The sequence below is a fragment of the Oscarella lobularis genome, chromosome 12 (genome assembly GCF_947507565.1).
Source record: "Oscarella lobularis chromosome 12, ooOscLobu1.1, whole genome shotgun sequence".
Classification (NCBI taxonomy): Eukaryota; Metazoa; Porifera; class Homoscleromorpha; order Homosclerophorida; family Oscarellidae; genus Oscarella; species Oscarella lobularis.
Genome location: NC_089186.1, coordinates 1,279,434 through 1,301,222, shown reverse-complemented (window position 1 = coordinate 1,301,222; position 21,789 = coordinate 1,279,434). Strand labels below are relative to the sequence as shown.

The window sequence follows — 21,789 nt, the reverse complement described above, 5'->3', positions numbered from 1 at the left end:
GAATCTACAAATGATCTAATTTACTAAATTTAGCAGGCAATCTAGCGCCAAAAAAATGTATGACGGCACCATGATGCCACACGCTTTGATCTTCACTTTGTCGTGAAAAAGGAAAAAGGAAAAAGGAAAGGAGCTAAGACAGGTTTCCTAAAATTGCCAAATTTTGGCGAGCCTTTCAGAAGCATGCAAACGTGCAACTATTCGTGCATGCAGGACATAAAAATAGTAGCTACAATCACCGTGCGCTGTCACCGTGCGCTGTCCAAACGTATTGAGGATCCCGATGCTGAGGAAATTTAATTACGAGCGAAAAAAATGAGCGCGTATACGTTGAGAGTTCTCATGCATCACGGTTATATAGAGCTCGAATAAAATGTCGACCGTGGTGACGAACATGCATATGCCTCAGGACAGACAGAGCGAGGCTGAGTTGTCCTTTCCCTTTCTTTCTTTCTATTCTTTTTTGTATATTCGGGAATACATATATATATGTATTATATACGTATAGCCTGCTAACCTTCAACATCAAGCAAACAGGGGGTGCTAGTAAGTAACAAAAAGGTAGACAGTTAAATATACAAACATCGTCCCCAAAAAAAGAAATAAAGTACAATAGGAATGTGAGGTTAGCTAAAACGCGCGTGTGAGTTCTTTAATTACCTTCAAAACTTCCGTCTTTTCTTTTCTAGCTATTTTCAAGCGTGCCAGAGCCTTTTCATCCAGATACTGCAAAATGCGTCCGTCAACGTTCTCTTTGCGAAAATTTTCAGCGTATCCTGGCCAGCCTTTTTCGGCAATAAATTCGGCCACGTCATTTACGGTCATGGAACCTAAAAGCGAGTGTACTGCGTAGTAATAATAGTCGTGCAGTCACGTGTACCGCCAAATTCCAAGCCCTGCTTTTCTTTGACCTTGACAAGCAGCCTGATGCGATCAAGTCCACTTAGATCGTACCTGTCGCATAGCTCTTCCAGTTCATCTTGCAAATCACTTCCTGTGACTTCATCTTCCGTGAATATGCTCGCCAGCTCCTCAAATCCGGCCTCGGTGACAAAGGAAGCAACGTCATCGACGGTCATGTAGCTCAAATCAACTAGGAGAAAGATAATATTTGGTGCCAGTGGCTACTATAAGGTATTATAATTACGAGGTTTCTTGCTCTCCTTGCCACAAACCGCTCCCTTTTCTTTAGAAGACGCCAAAGTAAGGGCGACTCAATCGTAACGCGATTCATAGCACCTACCTTCTGCTACATGTATCTCTGTCTCCGATGTTTCCATGACGGTCAATGTCACGGCTTCTGGTTCTACAACTGCTAATTTCGCGTTCACAGCAAGGTGACTATTAATTAACCCACTGTAGTTATACTGTACTGCAACGTTACCTGGATTGAGGCTCAAAATAGCCCAATCGCTTAGGTCAGCTTCAGCGTCCTCTTCTCTGGGTTTCGAATTGCTGCTGATGCTTTCGGTGGACGATGTCAGCGTTTCAGACAGGCCACGGCTGGAAGTGATCATCAGAGAAGCGTTGGCTGCAACAAATTCAGACGGAACGTAGTTCTCTATTTCCGGGAAAGAATCCCACACGGTTGTGACAGTTTCAATCCACGGTTCACGGTCATCCTTTTTAACCGATTTTTGAAGCTTAGCTATAACCCTATCACATTCGTACAATAAACTTTCCCTAGTCATTTTATTAGTATCCCCCTACTTTCGAATGCACGTTCGAACTTCAACGCAGTGTTCAAGTCGAACGGAGTCAGAAAACAGGGCGAGAATAAAGTCGTCTTTCTCGTAAATAGGTTTCAAATAAATCCTCAACATTTCCTAAGACAGAATTCAAATTACAGTAAGTTTGCGTGCATCCTTTGCGTGCATCCTTCTACCTGTGGATTTCGGCTCATGTGTTGTACGGCTTCAGGATTGTGAAAAGCCTGGTCCAGTTCTTTCAAACGTTGAAGAAGCTCAGGATGTTCAGTTTGACCTACTGTACATATTACAAATATCCTCTCCAGATTGCATGCACTCTCTGAAGCAAATACCATATACTAACCTTCAATTGCTTCCACTATCGCTTTGAGATCATCGTGTTCCAGGTGAACTTTCACTGTAAGTGGAAGATGCGCATATTCGTAGTCTTTGTTCTCCAGCTTTTGATAGAAAAAGTCGAATACCGCGTACAGCTGAAACATTCGTATCTCCTCCAGTAGCCATCGGATTTGCTCTTCACTGAGCCTGAGAAACGAGCCATATAATAAACACTATCGTTTAGAGAAAACTGCGAGTGCGAGAGAATTACCGGCTCAAGCCAATCTTTGAGGCTACGGCAGCATCACTGGCGCGTTCTTTTCTTTCGGAAGACGACTCCCAGAACTTCTTTAGCGAGAAATCTTTTACTTCTCTGCATTTCGCTTCGTATTCACTGCTTTCCTTTATCTTTCCCTATAGATGATTCACGGCCATTAGCTTTTTAAAAGTAAGAAACGCATAAGCTCTTCACCTGATAAAAATCTCCTGCAACGGTCAGAAGACATTTGAGAACAGCGTTGAGATTTTCGTAGCTCAAATTGTGAAACAATATTTCGGCGTCGTTCAATAAGTCAGGAGAAAGTTGTGCCTGTAACGACGAATTATATGGTACATTAAAGGTTCGCTGCAGAAATGCTAATTTATTACCAAAAACTCTTCTGGGAGTTGCTCTTTGTAAAACGCCATTCGAGTGCATGAATCCTGTCTAAAATCAGAAATGAATTCAAGGCGAGTGCAATTCTGTATAAAAACATACCCGAAGACAGAGTCTGATCTGAGTTTCTCAACCTTATTTTTAAAGCAAGCTGTATTTCGAATGCAAACTGGATTAGCGATCTTCGGCTTCCCAACGATAAAAATTTCCACGACTAATAGCTGAATGCGACGAAAGTCAAACGTATGGTGTCCAGAACAGCTAGACGCTGCATCGACGTCCTCACTTATTCCGACTCCAGGAGCGTACGAATAGTTGCTTTGGATAATCTTGAGTAAGTCAGCACCGACTTCCCAGACGCCATTTGATAGAGCTCTAAGGAATCAATTATCCATTAGGACTCTTCTTGTTTGCTTAAAATGCACGTACTTGACAAGTTCTGACGGTGACATATCACCCAGCAAACAGTTACGAAGCGAAACTTCCAGAGGTTGAATTGTTACTGGATCTGAGGATAAATAGTTGGGAACTATTCCTTTTCGACTCGCATCGAAAGCAAGATCAAGAAACTCGTTCTGATTTTTGACCTATAAATTCACAATTCACTAAATTTCTTCTACTTGCCTATAACAAAGCTGTTACCAGATCTTCAATAACGGAAAAAAATGCATCGAGACCTTCGCCTTTCCTGTCGCTCTGAAGAACACTCGTCTCTGTAATTTCATAGAACCGACATACGCCCTCGCGACTTCCTCTATCGTCTCCACAAACCAATTTCACGTACTTGTTATATTGGTCTGCAAAAACAGGCAAGACAGAATGTCAGAAAAATTTAAGAAGAGCGAACTTTTTACCTCGAACGTTTTCAAAAAGCTCCTTGATGTGTTGAGCTCTTTTCTTAGCATATAGTTTGCTATCGGCAAGTTCCGTCACAAGATTTGCAATGGGCTTTGAAGAGGCCTGTTCAATCGTTACGAGGTGACACACTTCTTCGGTCAGCCACTTGTAAAATTCAATCAGTTGTGGTAGGAGCAAGCCGCCTAAGCGAAGGCGCTGTTTTTCAGCAAAGAATCGAAATAGAACTGCAAGCTCTTCAACGCCTGCTGATCTATGAGCTGCTTTAACATCTTCCAGGCAATATAAGAACTCCTCCATTGTTGCATCAGAAGGATAGACTCGACTAAACTTCCTAATTATAATTGTGAAAAAAATTATTGAGCGCAAGTAGTGGAATTCTTTCCTGATTACAGACCTTGTTGCTGACAGTAAAGGACTCTGACGCCAGAGAAGCGATTCAACATTCTGAAAAAAGAAAAAAGGATTGTTTTCTCGATGCTGCTTTTTTATCGTATATAATACTCATATACTTCTTTCCGAAAGTCTTTCAAAACTGGCAGATAAACCTCTTCGTGAAAGGCCTTCTCGTAGCGTTGCACGTCACGACGTGAGGAAAAGAGAGCGGTGGAAAGCTCCGATGAAGAGTGAATAGCAAGCTGAAAAAGATCACCTTTAATTAACAAAACATCTTTACACACTTGAAAAGAACCTCAAGAAATTTCTCAAGGCAAGACGAAACGAAAAAAGCCAGCTCCTCGTAAAGCAAATGCAAGCTCTGAGCCAGATGACTCCACATGTGCTGCACCTGCTTGGCACAATACTGTCCCACCGGCTGCCTTGCGTCACATATGATGAGCCCTGACAGATCAATTTAGACGAAGTGATTCCACGCAATTTTAAATTAATTATTAGCTAAGCATAGTAACCTTTGATTGCTTCCTCAGCTTGAGGCTGGGTAAGTAGAGACAAGGCAAATGCGCCAAAACTCATCCAAAGAAGTAAGAATCTTGAATGTAGATTTAGAGATCCTTGAAAATCCATGGCAGAAAAGCCGCAACCGCAGTCCAAAGAAACACCGTCTGATTTCGCTGCTACTGGCATTTGATGCTAAGTGCAAACATGGAGGTTGAATCGCGATGAGCAAAAGACGCGCTCTATACAGCTATATCTATTACCATGTTTCCAATAAGGTAAGATCCGTCTATGTTCTCCGGACAAAAGACGTAAGTCCAAAGATGACTCGTGCCATTGGGAAGCCCTGCTGCAGTTGCTGCCAATTGAGCCAAAGCGTATTGCAGATCCACCCCAGATGCATCTAAAAAGACAAGCTAACCAAAAGAACTGAATATCCCTGCTATCACCTTCAGAATCAAATAGGCTCCAAATCGAGTCTTTACGCAAAAAAACCAAAACTTTTAATACGAGCGACGGCTGCTTTTTGAAAATACCTGTTTCTGAACTATACAGGGAAGCTGCTTTTCTCTTTGGAATCATTCGGCTTGAATCAGCAAAACAAGCGATCAACGTGAGCTGTTTCGCTTCAAACTCCAGAAACTGGAAAATTTTTCTTTTTGCCATCTCCTCTGCGAAGTCTGAGCAATCGACCTATGAAAGTACTTCAGGTCAACCTATCAAAAGGTGACGAAAAGCTACCTACTTTTCTCTCAAACAGCGCTTCAAAAAAGCAAATAAGTACTGTCCTTCTGAACCAGGGCTTCTTTACATCCGGATTTTCGGTCACCCCCGACCTAAATAAACGCGTGCAAGTAGCATCATAAATGTATCATAGAAACATATGCCCACAAACCGACACTGTGCATCAATTGCTCTCACGTGGTCTGCTGTCTTATTGGAATCCGCAAGTAGCAAAAGCGTTTGTTTCAAACTATCACGAAATGTGTCCTGCTTGGACTGTGAAGCAAAAATGCTTCCCGTCAAAGAATCCTGGAGAGACAGCATAAATAAATCCATGAACATCACGAATAAAAATATGACATTACACAAAAAGACTCTTTGATTTCATTCATCCAGGAAAACGGTGAGCACTTGTTTCCAATTTTTTTGGTAAACAATTTGACAAGCTGACTCAGCTTTCTTGTGCTTTTAAACGTCAAAAACAAATGATGTAGAAATGATTGCTTATGAGAGTTGTGTTCTTCAAAAACAGCTCTCAATTCCGTCTGTTCATTCTCTCGACGAAGCACCTAGAAGGCGGTATATATACGTATTGAAACCACGCTTTGACGCTAATCAATCAATGACTTTTCGTACCCCGTTTATGAAGTCAGAATTGTCGAAACCTTGTGCAAACCTAAGAATTGTCACCTGAACTAAAGCTTGGTACTCAATTTGCAAAACTCTTTTAATAGAAGGAGTGCAACCAGGTCTACTGATCTCCTGTACAATAACGTTTCACAAGTCGTACATGCAAATAGCAGTCAGTACTGTACCTCTCGCATTTGCCACAAGGATTCGAAAATACTAGAAAAATTTGTTTTGGCCCACGTTTTCTTAAACTGTGAAAGGGTGCAGTGAAAGTAGAGGCTTGATAAAGGACTTCGGACAGCGTGCTGTATAAAGTCGTGAAGGACGAACATAGGTGCAATTAATTAAACACACTTATACCTCTTCGTAGCAAAGGGGAACAAAAGGTCCGTCACAGCCGAGATGCACTTTAGAGGAAAGGTAACTCCCAATGGCCGTTCGAACCTGTCAAAACAAAATTCTGTAACTGATCTCATGCAAGGGCAAACCTATATCTTTCACCTGCCCAAACCCTGTTCTTGGTTCCGGCATTGTATCATCTTTTAAAGCTAAAGCCTGAGTAAGTAACACTTGAAGCGTTTTGAAAGATAAAGTGCCATATTCGATCTCCGTCTTGGCGTCTTTGCTTATCCACTGAGTCTGACTGTCGATTACTGTCAGTAAAACATCCCAGTCGCTTTCGCCTTTATCGCAAGTCAAAGCCAGTTCGCCCAAAAAGGGCATGAAGAATAAACAGAGATCGGAAACAAAAAGTCCTTTGCAAAGTGATAAAGAGCAAGAAAGATCTACGCCGCTTTCGCCTGAAGCTGCTACGGCAATGCTCTGCAAACCGCAGTTTATAGCAGTTTTAAAAGAAATTGTGCATCCCTTTTCCCTGAGTAACTTCTTAGCCATGTTGCATCCTGCTTCATATCCAGTTTTGATGCTAAAAGGCTTCGCTAGAAGATAGGTGCAGTGAACTACCTGAAGCCTCCTTAGATACTCTTTGGAGGGAGAAAAGGCCTTTTTCGGACTTGGAAGAGACGAACACTAAAAAAATTAATTAGGTATATAGCGCTTGGGTCTGTCTGTCTACGTACAATTATTTGATACGCCGAAGTCCATTCACTAAATAACTTTGAATCTGTGCCTTTTGCTTCAGTACAAATCTTTTCCAAGATATCAAACAAAGAAGAGATAATGTAATCGTAGAAACGCTCTTCACTGTTCTCGTGAGTCAGCTCAATAGGTTTTTCCGGACTGACAACGGCTGATGACGCCAAAATCACCTCTTGCGGTTGATCAGCAAAGTGCCGGCGCAGACGCCTAACGGTCTCTAATGATCGCAAAGCAGCAAACGTTCGTTCGATGTCCTTCTCTTTCATTTTCAAAGATACATGCAAATTTGCACAACAGCGCGAGATGCTCTTTTCCTTGGAAACCGTGCACTCTAGCCAATCCGAAAGAATGCCTTCAGAACCGTCAGACTCGTCGACTTCGCAATTTAGCCTCGACTGAGCAAAGTCAAGAAAGTAGCACTTCCACAGATACTCATTTGAGCACAGAGCTCGAAATGCAGTTAAGGGCAGAACAATGTCTTTATCTTTGACATCAGCCTCTTCACAAAGAAACGCATGAAGACGTTCAGCAACTTCTCTTTTTAATTTATTCCTATTCATTTTTTCGTTGTGATTGGACTCGCCAAAATTGAAATCAGACAAACGCTTTTGTTCTTCTGCCAGTAGCTCATCCACTTTATGATCTATAGCTTCACACACGTCGCCGAAGAAGGGAAACTTTGAAGGTTTGCGCTCTTTCGGCTGCTGGGCATTATAGTAGCATCGAGCAAATATGTCAGTTAATTCAGGAAGAGGAAGAAGTTTCAGCAAATTTAGAAGAAGATCCTCTACTACAGGTTCAACATTACGTTGGAAAAGCAGCTCAATAACAAAGCCTTTGTTTAGCTGGTGCAGAGTATACGCAAAGTAGCTGTGCAGAAGCGTTTTCACCGTACTTTCTAGCTTTTGCCTGACAGTCAAAACTGAGTCGCTATTTTTCACGGACGTAGCTGACCTTTTCAGATACTTACAAACCATCAATTTGGTCCAATAACCAGAAAATTTTTCGCAAAGAATTTTGGCGAAATCAGGTAATTGGCGAATCTTGGTCTCCAAAAGAGAAGTCCTCTCAAGAAGACTCATTGGCCGATTAAAAATTAAATCCTCGCCGTTGCCACTGCCACCACCCAGTATCACTCTTGAAAGAGATGAGTGGACTGCATGAGGCAAAATAGAAAAAAGAGAGTTCGTAAAGTTATCAATAAACTTTTCCAAATCGCTTTTGTCACTGTAGGCAAATTTCATCCATTGTTCGACATCAACTATATCTTCGTCATCAAGTTCCGAGACTCTTTCTAAGTACACGTAATTCCAATTATGCAGAAAGAGAGATTGATAGCAATAGTGCAAAGTTCCTACACTTGCTGGAAAATGAAGCAACAGGAGAAACGATTTCCCGATCTTCTCTCCATTTTCTTCAATCAATGTTCGAGCAATGTTGATTTGCCTTCGAGTGCACTGATCCATGTTAACAACCATTAGAAACAGATGGCTGCTTCCAGCCAGATAAGCCTTTATCCGCAAACGAAGATTATCCAGAGAAGAGACGTGCTCGAGCTTGCAAACAACGCAATCCAGCAACGAGCTAGAGTGGTCCATAGACATTTCCACGCTCGCAGCATCGTCTGACCATCTGAGAATGAGAGGAGTTGTTCGAGTGTAGCACACAGTTTTGAACGATGAATTGCAGATGTCTGTACTGTGAACAAGATTCTGCAACGAGAAATGATGCTGATGCTGTAAGTAATGGTCAATGTACACTTTGGGTAGCGTCGTCGAGTTGAATATAATCGCTTCCGGGGTAGAGATCTGCAAGAGACGAACGCAGACGTGACGAACCATCCACTGAACTAAGCACGAAAACGAGAACGCTTCGGGCAGAGAAATAGGAGCACTCCTTTCTTCTGCAGCAGAGTCATCTTTCGACTTCTGAATACAATCAGCGAGCCAATCGAAAATCAAACGAGGATTGTCCATTAGCAATTTTCTCGTAGCAGCGATATCCGAAGAGGTGTCTGAGCATGTCAGAGACAAGATGCTCGCTGCTTCTGTGCGTAGAGATAACGATACTGAAAATTTGCACGCTTCGCGAATGAACCGTTCGAGATGATCTACCACGACAGGTGCCTTTTTCTGCCAGGCAGCGGCATCCGCCTGATACGGCTCGCCCTCGTCGTGGTTCGTATAGTCTACTTCGGCTTTCGTCTCTTCACCACTGCCTTTTTCAAATGGAGGTGGTCGTTCTGTCGCCTCCGGCGATCCTAACTTCGGTAGCATCTCCAAAAACAAGGAATTGACTGTTTGATCTGTCCACCCGTACAAATTTTTTGGGCCTAGCGCATTTTCAAACGTGACCACTTTATCGCGAGCCAATCGCACAGCTTTCCTCAAAACAGGAGGCAGCGAGGCAACAGAAGCGTCAAGCCAATCCTCAATCGAAACAAGGTACTTTTCGAAACGATTCAGAAACGGCGGAGGAGTGTTCTCCAACTCCGACTGTCGCACGTGAACAATGCAGCGAAAACTTGGATCAACACGGCAAGGCTTTGAATGGGAACCAATTGCTATATTCGCATAGTAACGATCAGCGATTCTGCGAAAGCGCTGATTGAACAAATCGTAAAAGCTTTCATTTATGTCGTCGGTTTGACTCAGAATCACGGTGCGACCTTCCAAAGCAGCGTGCCTTATGGACGAGATAACGTGGACTTTTTGCAGATCATTGTCACCCGGAAAATCGTTACAAGAGAAGACGCGGGTAGGACCTTTTTCCAAGACGCCGTGTTGAAAGAGAAGGCGAGTCATGGAGTCGTCTTCGCTTGTGTCAATGATCAACTTGTATCGTACTTCGGCGTCGCCGCCTTCACCGCCGAGTGTTTGGTTTGCCTCCACAGTATCATTCAAACTATCCTTTAGAATTTGAGCGACGTTTCTCATTTCAAGTTCTGTCAGAGATTTAGGCCTGTCTAATGCTGACAAAAAGCTGTTCGCCAGATCAATGAATAGAGACTTGGGGATTCCGTTGAAGTTGCGTTCGAGAGCCCTGAGAACCAGTTGAGACATAGATCTTTGCTCTGTGCCGACGACTGAATTACGATGACGGCGAAGATAGCGAATGAAATGAATAAAATCTCGTAATCCAAAGAAATTCTTGAACTCGTCCTTTTCCATCAGCTTCAAGTACCGATCGCAAAATCTATTCACAGTAAGAGCTAGTGAACTTTGATCATCCAAACATCCTGAGGCGAGAGTCTGTAATTCATCCAAATCCATTTTTGGTCGAAAAAGATTCACAGCGCGGTTTGACTTCGCCGCGTCGAGAACGTTATTCGTTATGGCAACGAACGAAACTGCGGGACTGTCCAAGTAATAGTGCAAAGCTTTCAGAGACTCGTGACTCTCTTCCGGAAGCCCGGCTTCATCCATGAACACAACGCAATTCACGGGTAGGCGAGACTTCTCGTGATTCTTCTGTCGGGTTATTGCTCTTTGAAAAATTTTCTCAATTTCGCGAGACGTTGAACGTCTTGAGCACTGGTAATGGTGAACATCAAGAGCCGGAAACGAGCGAAAAAGTTCGCTCGGCGATTCGGCTCCTTTCAAATTTGCTGCCGCCAAATTGAAGGATAGCGTCTTTGACGAGCCTGGCGCACCAACTATTATCAATGGAACACGGCAAAGGGTGCAGACAGCAATTGCAAATAAGTTCTCCTTCAGGGCCCTGGTTTTTGCCACACCACTAGGCAAGTTCATGCGAGAAACACAAAAGTCAATTTCTTTCTCGAACGTTGATAGGAAGACGGGACTCATGCTGCCTGCGGAACATTCGTTCATCCGTTTGCTAAATCGCTCGCGATATTTCGCGTCAAGTCTGAGATAATAAACAATCCCAAGTGACACCCATAGAGCGTGCTCTGCATCTTGATCTTGAAAAGAGGCAGGACAGAAACTTGGATATTTCATGAAGAAGTCAAAGAAAGTAAATACTCGCTGGATGTCACGTTGGCTAACGCAGCTTTTTGCTCGAATCGCTGCTTCGGATTCAGAGAAACTATTCTCAAGCTGCTCTTTGGCGAACTCGCGTATCAGATTCTGAGCTTCAGAAATACGATCCGTCAAAACGTCACGGACCAGCGAGAACGAATCCGAGTCGCGCTTCATAGAAAGAATCTGTTCAATGTAAGCATTTTCTTGGTGGGGCTCAAGCGCCCCATAATCCCATCGAAGGAACTCCAAAGTGGGTGGAAGTGGGCGAACATAGTAATTACCCAGCACCCAATCTTCTTCCTCCCAATTGCTTCTGATTACCGCGCTACTGCTGCGATGCGGATTGCTCGCGGCGGCAATAAAGAGATTCGGCGGTAGATAGTCTCCTTCCATAGTTCCGTCAATCAAAATTTCCTTGAACAAGCCCATGCACGACGACGTGTTGATTTCGTCAAAAAATATGACGACAGAGGGAATAGCATTTAGAGATTCTTCCACCGGACTGTGATGAGACAGTATCTGTCGAGCCAACGCAATTTTATCCTTCATGAAAGACTTTACGTCCTCCGGCGTAAGTGCAGCGTGGACGCTGAGCTTGAAGAAGGTAGATCTTATTTTACAGCAGAAAATGGCCATAAAAACATCTGCTGTATTTGAAGAACCGCGTTTCAATTCTTCGATCATCTTCCCAAAAGACGCTGTCATTTTCGCGTCACTGGCATCGTCATCTAATAGTATGTGAACGGAGAAATCCTTCAGATGATCGGCTAAAAGACCTGAAACATTTGGGCATTCGCGGCAAACTGCAGCGACGTCGGATTTTTCAAAATTCAAAACAACTTCCGGATTTCTCTCCATCTTTTTGAGCTCACTTAAAACCGTCACTAAAGCAGACAACTCCTGGCTCATGCCACCCTTTTCTGTCACCTTGTCCTGCAGAATGTCAGCTATTTGACCGGCAACCTTTACATTAGATTCGCAAACGGACTGATTCCAAAGTCGCGAAAGCATCTGCACTAGAGCCGTTTTTCCTACCCCGGTTTCTCCTTCTATGATTACGGGAACGCCACACCGTCTTCGTTCATTGAGAGTTAGCATTTTTACAGCGTAGTCAGGGGTCAGCACGTATTTGTGCTCGTCAATAAGAGACAGGCGCTTATTTTCTCGCAATTTCAAACTGAGTGCTTTAGAAAGGCACTGATCAAGTACTTCTCTTTGGCTAATTTGGGCCAGACTGCGAACTTCAATTCCTATCCTTTCCAGGCGGTCCTGCTTTTCTTTATTGAGTTTATCCGGACGTAGGCAAAGGAAGTCAAAGCTGGCGGATTTGCCTTCAAAATCGTAAATAATTAACTCCAGATTGTCTTCTCCAGATTTCATATCAGTTTTGCACATCGCCTCTACTTCATCCAGCATAGCAGACATAAGGGTCGATCCAAGCTTCTTGGTATCAGTTTCCGATCCCTTTAGTTGAGTCAAGCCCTGATTGAAATTGAAGTAGTAGGACTCGTCGAGAGCCCAACATCGCCTTTCCATGTACTTCACAAACAAAACCTGAGACACTTTTCTTTGCTTTGCGTGCTCAGGCATGTACCTATCTAACCAGTCGTGGCACTCGTCGTCGCAAAGGTCCTTTTCAAGAGAAAATTTGACGATTTCCATCTCTTCACTTTTCGCCCGTCGGAGTTTTCTTAAAAACCGTTTCTTTGCCTTAGCTAACTTGTCGATGCTTCCGTTTTCGTAAGCTTTTAAATACTTGCAAACCAGTTGCACACTACTGTCAATTTCAAAAGGTGCTTCTGATGATATTTCGTAGGGATTTCCGAAGTAATAGAAAAGCGGAAAACGGCTGAGGAACGAACTAAGGTCAATTTCACTGCCTTTGTGACCTGAAGGAATTTCGATGTAGATGTGCCATGCGCAATCGCCGCAAAGACGGAACGATTTCCCCGTTTCGGTGTCCTCGACAAATCCCATGCAAATCAACGAGAACATGAACCAGAACATTTCCGTCATCAAGGATTCATAACGATTGAATTCGGCTTGGCTAATGTCATCTTTGGCCTCTTTCGGAGGAGCAATAGTAAAGTTGAAGTAAATGCAAGCTTTCAATTGCCTCTCTCGGTAGAGATTCTGAAGCTTTTCAATGGCGTGCAGTGGAGCGAATGCTTCGTGAACAGCAATGACGCAGACCTGTTCTTCACAGAACATCTCGCTCAACTTCTTTCGAATGTAATGCGACTTTCCGTTTCCTGCTTCACCATAAACGAGCGTAAGATCACGGAGGTTGTTGTACTTCTGAACCCAATCCTTAAAGTTAGTTTTCATTTCCTGTTTCGCTACTAGAGCCAAAGGTTCTTCTCTGTAACGAAAGACTTGAATCCAAGGAGCTTCGTGGAATACTGCATTGTCCGTTAAAATGTAGCATACATTGACTTTAGATTTCAACGACTTGTCCATCTGAAATCTCAGAACGTCTTCTTGCAACTCAATCCTCAACTTGTTCACCTCCACTAAAGTAAAAATTCTGCTCGGAAACGCACGGGCTCTTTGCAAAAACAAATCCAGGTCTTCTTTCAACGTTTCTTCCGTGCAACGAAGTAATTCGTACGATTCTGGAAATCCATCGTACAATTTAACAATTAGTTCAAAAAGCTGTTTTCGGCTAAATCCAAAAGCAAGGTAGACACACTGTGCAACTGTATCTTTTTTAGCTGTCCTTCTCATTGGCGATGCACGAAGGCTCTTGTCCGTTCTTAGCTTTTCTAGAAAAACAGCAGCAGTGTCCATTGATGACTCAGTTTCACGTAGCATATAGCTACGACGTTCAAGAATGGCTTGAATGACTCGTGTTAGCCTCAGTATAGTCTCTCTTTTAGCGTCAAATATTTTACTTGAGAGCTGCACTAAATCTCTTAAGACAGGAGTAGGTCCCAGCGACTTTGCCACAATAAAGACAGCTCGGACACCAAAAAGCAATAGCTGAGGATACTTTGTACGAAAGCTTTCAAGGAGCTCCCGCCAATCGCTAAGCATAACTTCTGTATTATGAAGAACTTTATCAAGATTGGGCTCGGTCACTTCGTATTGCAAAGTTTTTTGGAAACCTTTGTGACCCAATTTGAACAGTATCACTGACACTTCATAGATTTTTTGGAAGAAAGCAAACTGCTCCTGGAACGTACGTATCTTTTCTTGATGCTCCGACTTTTCGTCACTTTCCATAAAGCTTAGCCTGCGAACGAAATCTTCAAGCTCTTCAGAACTCATTTTGCGAGTGACTTCTTGCTCAGTTTGATCAATTGAAAGCTGCGTTGTAAATTCGTTACGTTTGGTCTTAAACTTCTCATGCCAATTAGGTTCTGAAGTTACTGAGGAGCTGTAAACAGCGCCACTATGCAGTTCGCTGCCAAACTCACTCGAGATTTTTCTTACAGTCCGAACTTCTCTGACAGAATAACTTAGCTCCAAGAAGTGGGCACCTGCGCCAAATGCAAGTTCTTCCTCGCCCAAATAGAACGTAATTAATCCGTTTTTCATAATAGCTTCCAAGTCGGTTATAACGTTTGCAAAAGTGTCACCCTACACACAGAAAAATTCGATTAAATGGGTTCAATACGACAGTCTATATACGTTACCTCTGATTTGACAAACCAAAGTTTGACTAGATTCATATTATTGTTGACTGTGCAAATCTCGTTAGCCCAATTATTGTAAGAGAATATTTCGGATTCTTTCAACTTGTTCAAAAGATCGACAAACGTCGCTTTTGGATCGGTGAAAGGCGCAATGCATTCAAACGCAACTAGCAGATGATTTAGAACCGCTTCGTTGTATTCTTCATTTTGAAGTTGATTTGTTATTAGCTGGACCTACAGAGCAGATAACACATTTTCTTAATGCTGCATGGCATTAAGTTCACCTGCTCTTTAAAGCGAACGCGTCCGTCCGTTGAGAAGAACGATCCATTTCTTATCAGATGAAAGAATTCATCGCTTTCCAAAACCTATACAGAGAAAGCTTTGTTCGCGCTGAATCGTGTGAAGACTGCATTGATACCGCAAAGAAGAGACGAAGTCTATTGTGCGGCGTATTAAGCAAGATTCTGTCCAAATTTTCTCTTAAAACACTGCAGTCGCGTGTTGTTAGCTCTTTCAAATCGACATCTAGAGATACGCAAAAAATAAGACCGGACTCTCAAAATGGTTTTTAGATAACATACCATTCGCAGACTTGAGATTTAAGAATCGCCTGTCATTTTCTACAAAAACCATTTTATACTGATGGCAGAATTCGTCCATAGCCTAGCAACTTGACCTTAAAAACATTTTCTCAACTTTGGTACTATACTTTCACTTACACGAATTAGCTTTGAATAATCCGTCACACCAATCATGTCCGCTATGCCTTGTCGCACTTCGTCCAGCTTTCCACCACAAGACTTCGAAAATTCTTTATAATGAAGAAGTTTTTCAAGCTCCGCCTTAACACTGACACCTCGAAAACGTTCTTGTCCAAGTATTGATACATTCCTGTGGCGTGCCTCGTTATTTAGCAGAAGCTCCAAAGAGGCTTTTGCGCCTTCCAGTGCTCTTTTGAACGTCTAAACACGTGAAAGCTAGCTTTGATCAAATGAAATTCTCATAACCTAGGCTTACCACTAGGTGTACCGCAGAACTATCGTGAGTCTCTTCGTCCTCTTCGTCGGAATCCTCGCTCCTCGATTTACGCGTCATCTGCGGATTGTCTTTGATCTGCCGCATCTCTCGCTCCAAATACGAGAAGAAAAACACAGAGTTGTTTGCCGTGAAGCAGCCCAGCATGGGCAGTAGATCGCGAATAGGAGCCAGCCAACTGTTAACTACATTGAAGACCTCGCAAGCTTCAGCATACGTACAATTAAAACTTCCTCGCTCGGGATATGACTTGGCATAACAGTTAATTTTAAGCAAATTTTTCTCCCGGAGGTCTCTCACATTTGGGTCTATTTTCACTTTCCAATATTCCAGAGTGTTCTCAAAACTCACCCTGCAAAAACGTACAGACTTTAATTCAGCATTAGAAATGATTTACTAGTTGAATTACACTTTGGTGGTCGTATATTGATCTTGAAAGTAGAGAAGTTCTACCAGCTCGCGTGCCATACAGACAAAAGAGGACGCCATTGCGTTAACGTCATCCTTGGGAGGAATAACCTCTGCGCTCGAGAAGCAGCTGTAGAAAGTCTTAATTTGATCGTATTTGTGTTCGAATAACTTTGCATCGCTAAAGGATATTTCTCCTTTCTGAAATCGAGACTTCTGCTCGACTAGCCAGGCACAAACGTCTGAGTGCCAGTTTCTGTACTTGGTTTGATCATCTGTTAAGAGGCTTCTTTCGTCACTCGTTTCCAAAGTAGATGGCCAAGAAACGTCATCGTGCATTCGTCCTAAAAGCTGAACGACAAATGGCATAGAAAATAATTTTAGGGATGAAATCGGAATTCTTTCGACAATGGCAGCCATAATATTCCAGAGAGCTACGATTTTGACAGAAATGACTGGACTTGACGCCAGTCTTTCGAATTCGTAGAACGATTTCATTTCGCTTTCTAGCACCGCGACAAAATCCCCAACACTGCTGTCGGCCTTTGTTATAAAAATATCTTCCTGTCTAGGAATCACTGCCTATGAAAAGTTTCAGTCTATAACAGAACAACTGGGTATACCAAGATTCACCTCTAGATACACGACAAGAAGACTTTGGCAAAACATAGATGCTTTCTCTTGCCCAAGGCGAGTCTATAACACATAAGGATTAGTTATAGAAAGGTCAATGTCAGATAGTTTCTACAAGAGCGCCTGCAAGGCTTTTTCTCAGAGGAAGTGTGTGACCCTTGAAATACCTTCGAAGGAAACTAGACAACTCTGTTAACAACGTGTAATCCGCCTCGTGAGAGACAGAACTGTCGCCAAAAAGAGTCAAGATGTCAGGACTTCCGTTTGGATGGCTGAGGGATAGCAAAATGAAGAAGAAGTCTCGACGACTTGCATATGCCGGTTGGGCAACGCGTTGTAAAAACGAAAGCACGCTTCGTTTAGCAAGATTCCATTCTTGACTAAAGTAAGAAGAGAAAAGAACAGTGTTACTTAATACAGTTTTACAGCTTAATTAATAAGCACTTATAAGCAAGTCGACGTTCCGCAATAGACATCGTAAGTAAGCTATATGCGGTTTATACCTTTTAAATCCACTGACCAACTTAAACAGATCCTGCCACGGACGCTGCTTTAAATCAATAACCTGTGAGAACTTGCAGCCATCTAAAAAGTGTACCAGCGCCTTCACAAGCCAAAAAGACGCTCAAAAATTTTAAAACAGCTGCTCCTGGTACATACCGTCGGCTCAACAAACTTAAACAATTCAAGTGCTGATGTAAACACCGCAACTGGCATCTCAGCAGCGTTCATTTCCAAAAATCCATTAACCTTAATTGCATGCATCAGCCAGCAGGAATCTCTAAGCTAGATTTACCTCTCGGCGAAGGATAGTACGTAGTTGCTCTGGAAGCCTTTGCAGAAACGATGTCACATGAGAAGGCCATTCTCTTGACTTGGTACGAAGACAATAGAGAATGCATTCACACCATTTTCTTATTTCGTTTCTAGCAATGTCATCAAGAACTCTAACGTCGCAGTCTTTTGCACTTTCGTGAAGTTTTTGATGAAGAAAAAGCATTAGATCGCAAGCCTAAATAACACCAGTGCCAAATTTTAGAGAAACGTCTGCCAACGTACCTCCTTCAGCAAAACTTGATCACCCAATGCTTTATAGTGAGAGTGCCGCAAAGAAGAAAATAGACGACTGTCGGACAAAAAATGGGCACAAAGATAACTAGAAAGTGCTTGGCACTTCTCCATATCAAAAGATACGAGAGGAAAAAGGCGACAGAGTAAATCTCTGTAAAAAGAAAATCTGCTTTTAGACAACGTCTTTATAGCAGTTGCTCGTACCTCACAACTGCGAAACTAAAAATTTGAAATTTCACTACAAGTAGAAGAAAGTCTTCAACACTGAAGCTCATACTACTCAGTGGAACGGCAGCTGCAAACTGAAGTGACAAATGTAGACTGTCTATTGCTTCAGAAGTCCAAGTCATTTGCTTCGCTTCAACAAACTAAAATGCAACAAAATTTTTTGAAAACAACAAAAAGTAGAAGCTGAGCACCTCAATGCAACGCTTCCAAAATTGCAAAGGAGGAATTTTCTCCTTTTGATGAACGTGCAATAAACCAAGTGCGCTACCTGTACTGAAAATTGAGAATTGCATTTTTGCAGCAAAAGACGTATACCAGCAAAAAAGAAAATTCGCAAGCCTTCCAAACTTTTCAAATCCGAATATGACGACCTAAACTGTTCTTCACATAGGAATTCAAACACTTGGAACAAAATTTCCGTTGAGCTGTGGCCGAGAGTATCCCGCCATGCCACCCTAACATCATTTCTAATCGACGGACCGTACGGAACACAGTAATAACCAAAGGTCAATTAATCTGGCCATACCTTACCTGATTACTTCTTTCACCACATCAATCGCTTTTATGTTCAAGTCACCCAGTTTCCTTGCGCAATTAAAAAAATGCTCTTTTGCTTTGGGTGTAGAAACGCTGAAAAATTAATTAATTATTCATTTAATTAATTAATACGATGTGAAACAATTTGTATATGTATACCACCTGCGGAGTCTCCATGACATCATGATATGAAAAAGAAAGTTCGACTGAAACCCTTCGTTTACATGAGAGGAAAGCACTTCTATAACTCTCTCAATTTTTTTTGAAGCAGAAGAAGACGACACTTTTTTCTCAGAGCACTAAATAAAAATAAAATGAAAATTGGTACTAAAGACGTAAATATTAATGATTTTACAGTTTTGCTGAAGTCGGCAATAAGTTGAAAAAGAGCCTGAAAATTTCCGGGATTTTTGTGCAACGGTTGCAGCCACGTGTCCTTTGGACCCAGTAAACTTTTCAGCTTTTTTCGTAGATAAAATCCGGTTTTGGTTCGAAAGAGCGCCGATTTTGTAGGAGGATAGTTCTGATGCAAGTCAGCAGAAAATTCGCTTTGAAAAGTGACAAGAATTTTCTTTCGTAGATCCTTTAGCAAAGACGCACCGGAAGAGAGCAATACAATAACGACAGGTACTTTAGGGTCATTTCCAAGTGAATACGGTTGTTGACTGGGAAAATGATCTGAATTGTGCACAAGTATCAGACCTTTAGATTTCAAGTTCATTTGAAATTGCAAGATGCTCTCAATGTCGTCGCCAACGGAAGATCGTATTTGAGCGATAATCACGTGATCCACATCTTCAGGCTTCTCCTGCAAAGGAAGTCGCTCAGATGGTCGTTTCACGTCGACACCATTCTCAAAAGTAATTTTTTGGCATCGAAGAACCCACGTCTGTTCTCCAATGAGGAGTTCTAAACCTGGAATAGTGAGAACACATGGTTAGAGCTGGACACCGCGTGCTAGGACGCGCTAGTATCGGTGCTCGAGAATGCTACAGCTGAGAGAATACACTGTCGCAGTGCGAATAAGGGAGGAGAACGGTCAGAACACATAAACTTGCCTTGGTAAACAGGATCGCACACTCGGGGTCCGAACATCGATCCGTCCTTCTCACCCATGTGGTCGGTAACGAACTTCAGACCGGGATTTAGCTCCAGTAGTAGGATTCACCGACGCGCTGTCTCACCTTAGCGTTGTACGTGTTACAGGGGGCAGACTCGATCACAAGGTAAACGCTGCTCTAGCTTACCATTGGCCAATGGTTAATTGCATTTTCCTGGCTAATCTCGTTTCTTCGTGATCCTCACGTGCACCATGGCGAGCATTAGTACATGGATAGTAGAGGAGATTAGTGTTTCTTCGTTTAGGTGCTTTTCTTTATAGACGAATTTTCAGAGGAAGGGAGAGACAGGAAGGCGGTCCGCGGTTCCTTTTGCGGAATTTGGCGCTGTTAGTTCAATTGCATGGCATCGCTTATTGTTCCCGCCATATTGGTGCTGTAGATTGAGTCGGTGGTACGACGTCTGAGACGTTTTCTGTCGCCTAGGAAATCGGTGCGGCGACGAATCCACGTCTCTGTCAGCTGTCAAAGTGTGATGTCGCGTTGTCGTTTTCTACGATCTATGGCTGCCGGCAAATTGAAACTTGACCAAGTCCTAATATAAAAGAGAAACGTGAGAAAGAAAACCTAAATTAATAAATTATTATTTAATTGACTAAATACATAAAACTCTCTTCAACACCTTAGTACTGTACAGTGTCTGTAATAAGAATAATTCAGCCTTGGCTTCATACCCGTTCAACATAAAATTGGCCTCTCGCAGTTTTCCCACTTCCGCCCGCACCAGCGCTTCTCGCTGCGACTCGTATACTAGCGCCACGGCGTCGTGAATCGTCTTCGGAATGATTCCGGAAAACAGATCCCGACTCCTCGTCGACGCGGGAAAGGAGAGCGGTGTTGCCTTGACAATTAAGAGGCGCTCGACTCGACTGATCGGATTCAGTTGTGATGAAGAGCCGTAGATGGTGTTGTCCTTTTCGGCTAAGGACATCTCTCAACCGATCTGATGAAAAACATCCTAGAAGAGAAAAAGAATAAAGACGCTAATTTAAATAATTAAAAAATATTCTTGTCTTACTCCAAGTTAAAAGAACATTTCTCCCTTCTTCGCAGCGTCGTTGACGTAGCCGTCGACGTAGCCATAAGCAAACTGCATTTAATTAACGAATTCCACGCTCGAAAGACACGCCTACTGATTTTACCCTATATCTAGACTCTCCGTGCTTAACATTACCCTTGCATTCCTGCTCCTGATGAAATTCCGCCATGCCCAAGAAATACGACTGTTTTGCGGTTACAATCGCTGCAAAATCCTAATAAAATATTTTATTTAGATAAAAACCCTGTACTCCAAGCATCTTTCCCATACGGCAATCGAGCTGCGTCGGCGTAAAAATCCTCCGTCTGAGCAGCAACCTTCAAGCAAATAGGATTCTTTATCTCATCTACATCTTTGTAGTTGTGAAATCGCTCCTTCACCATTTTTTACGGTTACCCTAAGATTGTCTTGAGATAGAGACTCTCCTGATCGAGCTTGAGCCAGCATGACAGCAGCAAAAGCGTCAAGGCTCTTGGAACTCAGATCGGGCTGAGGAAAGCTCGACATCCACGTCGCTGACAACACGGGCGACAAACACGTGAAGAAACGGACCGGGACTTCTTTTCAGTCCCGTATAGAAAAACGCGAATATCTAGCTTTGACATTTAGAACGCGTTTTCGGATCTACTCTGTGCTCTGTGGTGCTCTATGGGGATCGTAGCACGACTTGAGGGTTCCCATCGCAACGTCCGGCTATACCGTAGGGGGAGGGGTTCCTGAATCCGAACAAGGTAGAGGGGTCGAGCGAGCTGAAGAAATATTGCTCCTACCTATAAAAGCAGCTCCTGGCTTACTTTTTGCTTCAAGTTGAAGGGTAGTTAGTGCCCTTTTTTTAGCCACAGTCCGGGGTCCGAGCGATGACGTTTTCGGGTCTTCTTACGCAAAAGTTTCCCGGACAAATCGATATTTTTGGCCTATCCGGGGGACTCCTGAATCCGAACAGGCGATATCTTCGCCAAAAATTGTCGTACCGAAGTCAGCTATATATCAATCGAAAGCTTAGAAATTGCGCTTTCACGCAGCACTAAAACAAATTTTTTCTGCGAGGCTAGAGCAAAGTTACTCGCTTTCCAAGATCCTTAGGGTTATACTCTTTCTCGTGATCAGATATGACCATGAAGCAAATTACTTCAAGAAGAGGCCTCAGTTAATGAATTTATATAAGTTTTGCATAGTTTTGAGCTTGATACGTTTACATGCTTTGAAGTGAG

General features: G+C 42.8%; 1 protein-coding gene across 9 annotated transcripts; it reads right to left on the bottom strand.

The window, feature by feature from the left end:
* Positions 1–476: 476 nt before the first annotated feature.
* Positions 477–21,444, bottom strand: LOC136194238 (uncharacterized). 9 transcript variants are annotated; one of them, XM_065983304.1, is made up of 55 exons: positions 21,373–21,444; positions 20,975–21,093; positions 20,849–20,924; positions 20,558–20,792; positions 20,214–20,497; positions 19,480–20,074; positions 18,777–19,336; positions 18,584–18,720; positions 18,416–18,514; positions 18,200–18,351; positions 18,076–18,152; positions 17,861–18,024; positions 17,645–17,807; positions 17,382–17,597; positions 17,246–17,335; positions 17,089–17,189; positions 16,701–16,965; positions 16,586–16,648; positions 15,954–16,534; positions 15,527–15,896; positions 15,229–15,471; positions 15,091–15,172; positions 14,928–15,034; positions 14,791–14,874; positions 14,507–14,740; positions 6,864–14,450; positions 6,286–6,813; positions 6,145–6,228; positions 5,970–6,089; positions 5,791–5,916; positions 5,520–5,723; positions 5,327–5,463; positions 5,177–5,267; positions 4,968–5,124; positions 4,881–4,910; positions 4,695–4,834; positions 4,446–4,626; positions 4,229–4,377; positions 4,050–4,175; positions 3,935–3,984; positions 3,537–3,871; positions 3,325–3,479; positions 3,112–3,269; positions 2,785–3,057; positions 2,676–2,733; positions 2,500–2,616; positions 2,299–2,441; positions 2,053–2,234; positions 1,886–1,986; positions 1,711–1,826; positions 1,385–1,656; positions 1,244–1,315; positions 1,148–1,186; positions 881–1,093; positions 477–830 (listed from the first exon to the last, which is right to left on the bottom strand). In XM_065983304.1, the coding sequence occupies exons 6-55, from the start codon at positions 19,535–19,537 to the stop codon at positions 631–633; spliced, it is 15,990 nt and encodes a 5,329-aa protein (XP_065839376.1). In that variant the 5' UTR covers positions 19,538–20,074; positions 20,214–20,497; positions 20,558–20,792; positions 20,849–20,924; positions 20,975–21,093; positions 21,373–21,444; the 3' UTR covers positions 477–630. The 9 variants fall into 9 exon arrangements, with proteins under 9 accessions (XP_065839376.1, XP_065839373.1, XP_065839372.1 ...); XM_065983301.1 differs by having other exon boundaries at positions 19,480–19,552; positions 19,606–20,074; positions 20,975–21,419; XM_065983300.1 differs by having other exon boundaries at positions 19,480–19,605; positions 19,669–20,074; positions 20,975–21,419.
* Between the last annotated feature and the right edge of the window lie 345 nt (positions 21,445–21,789).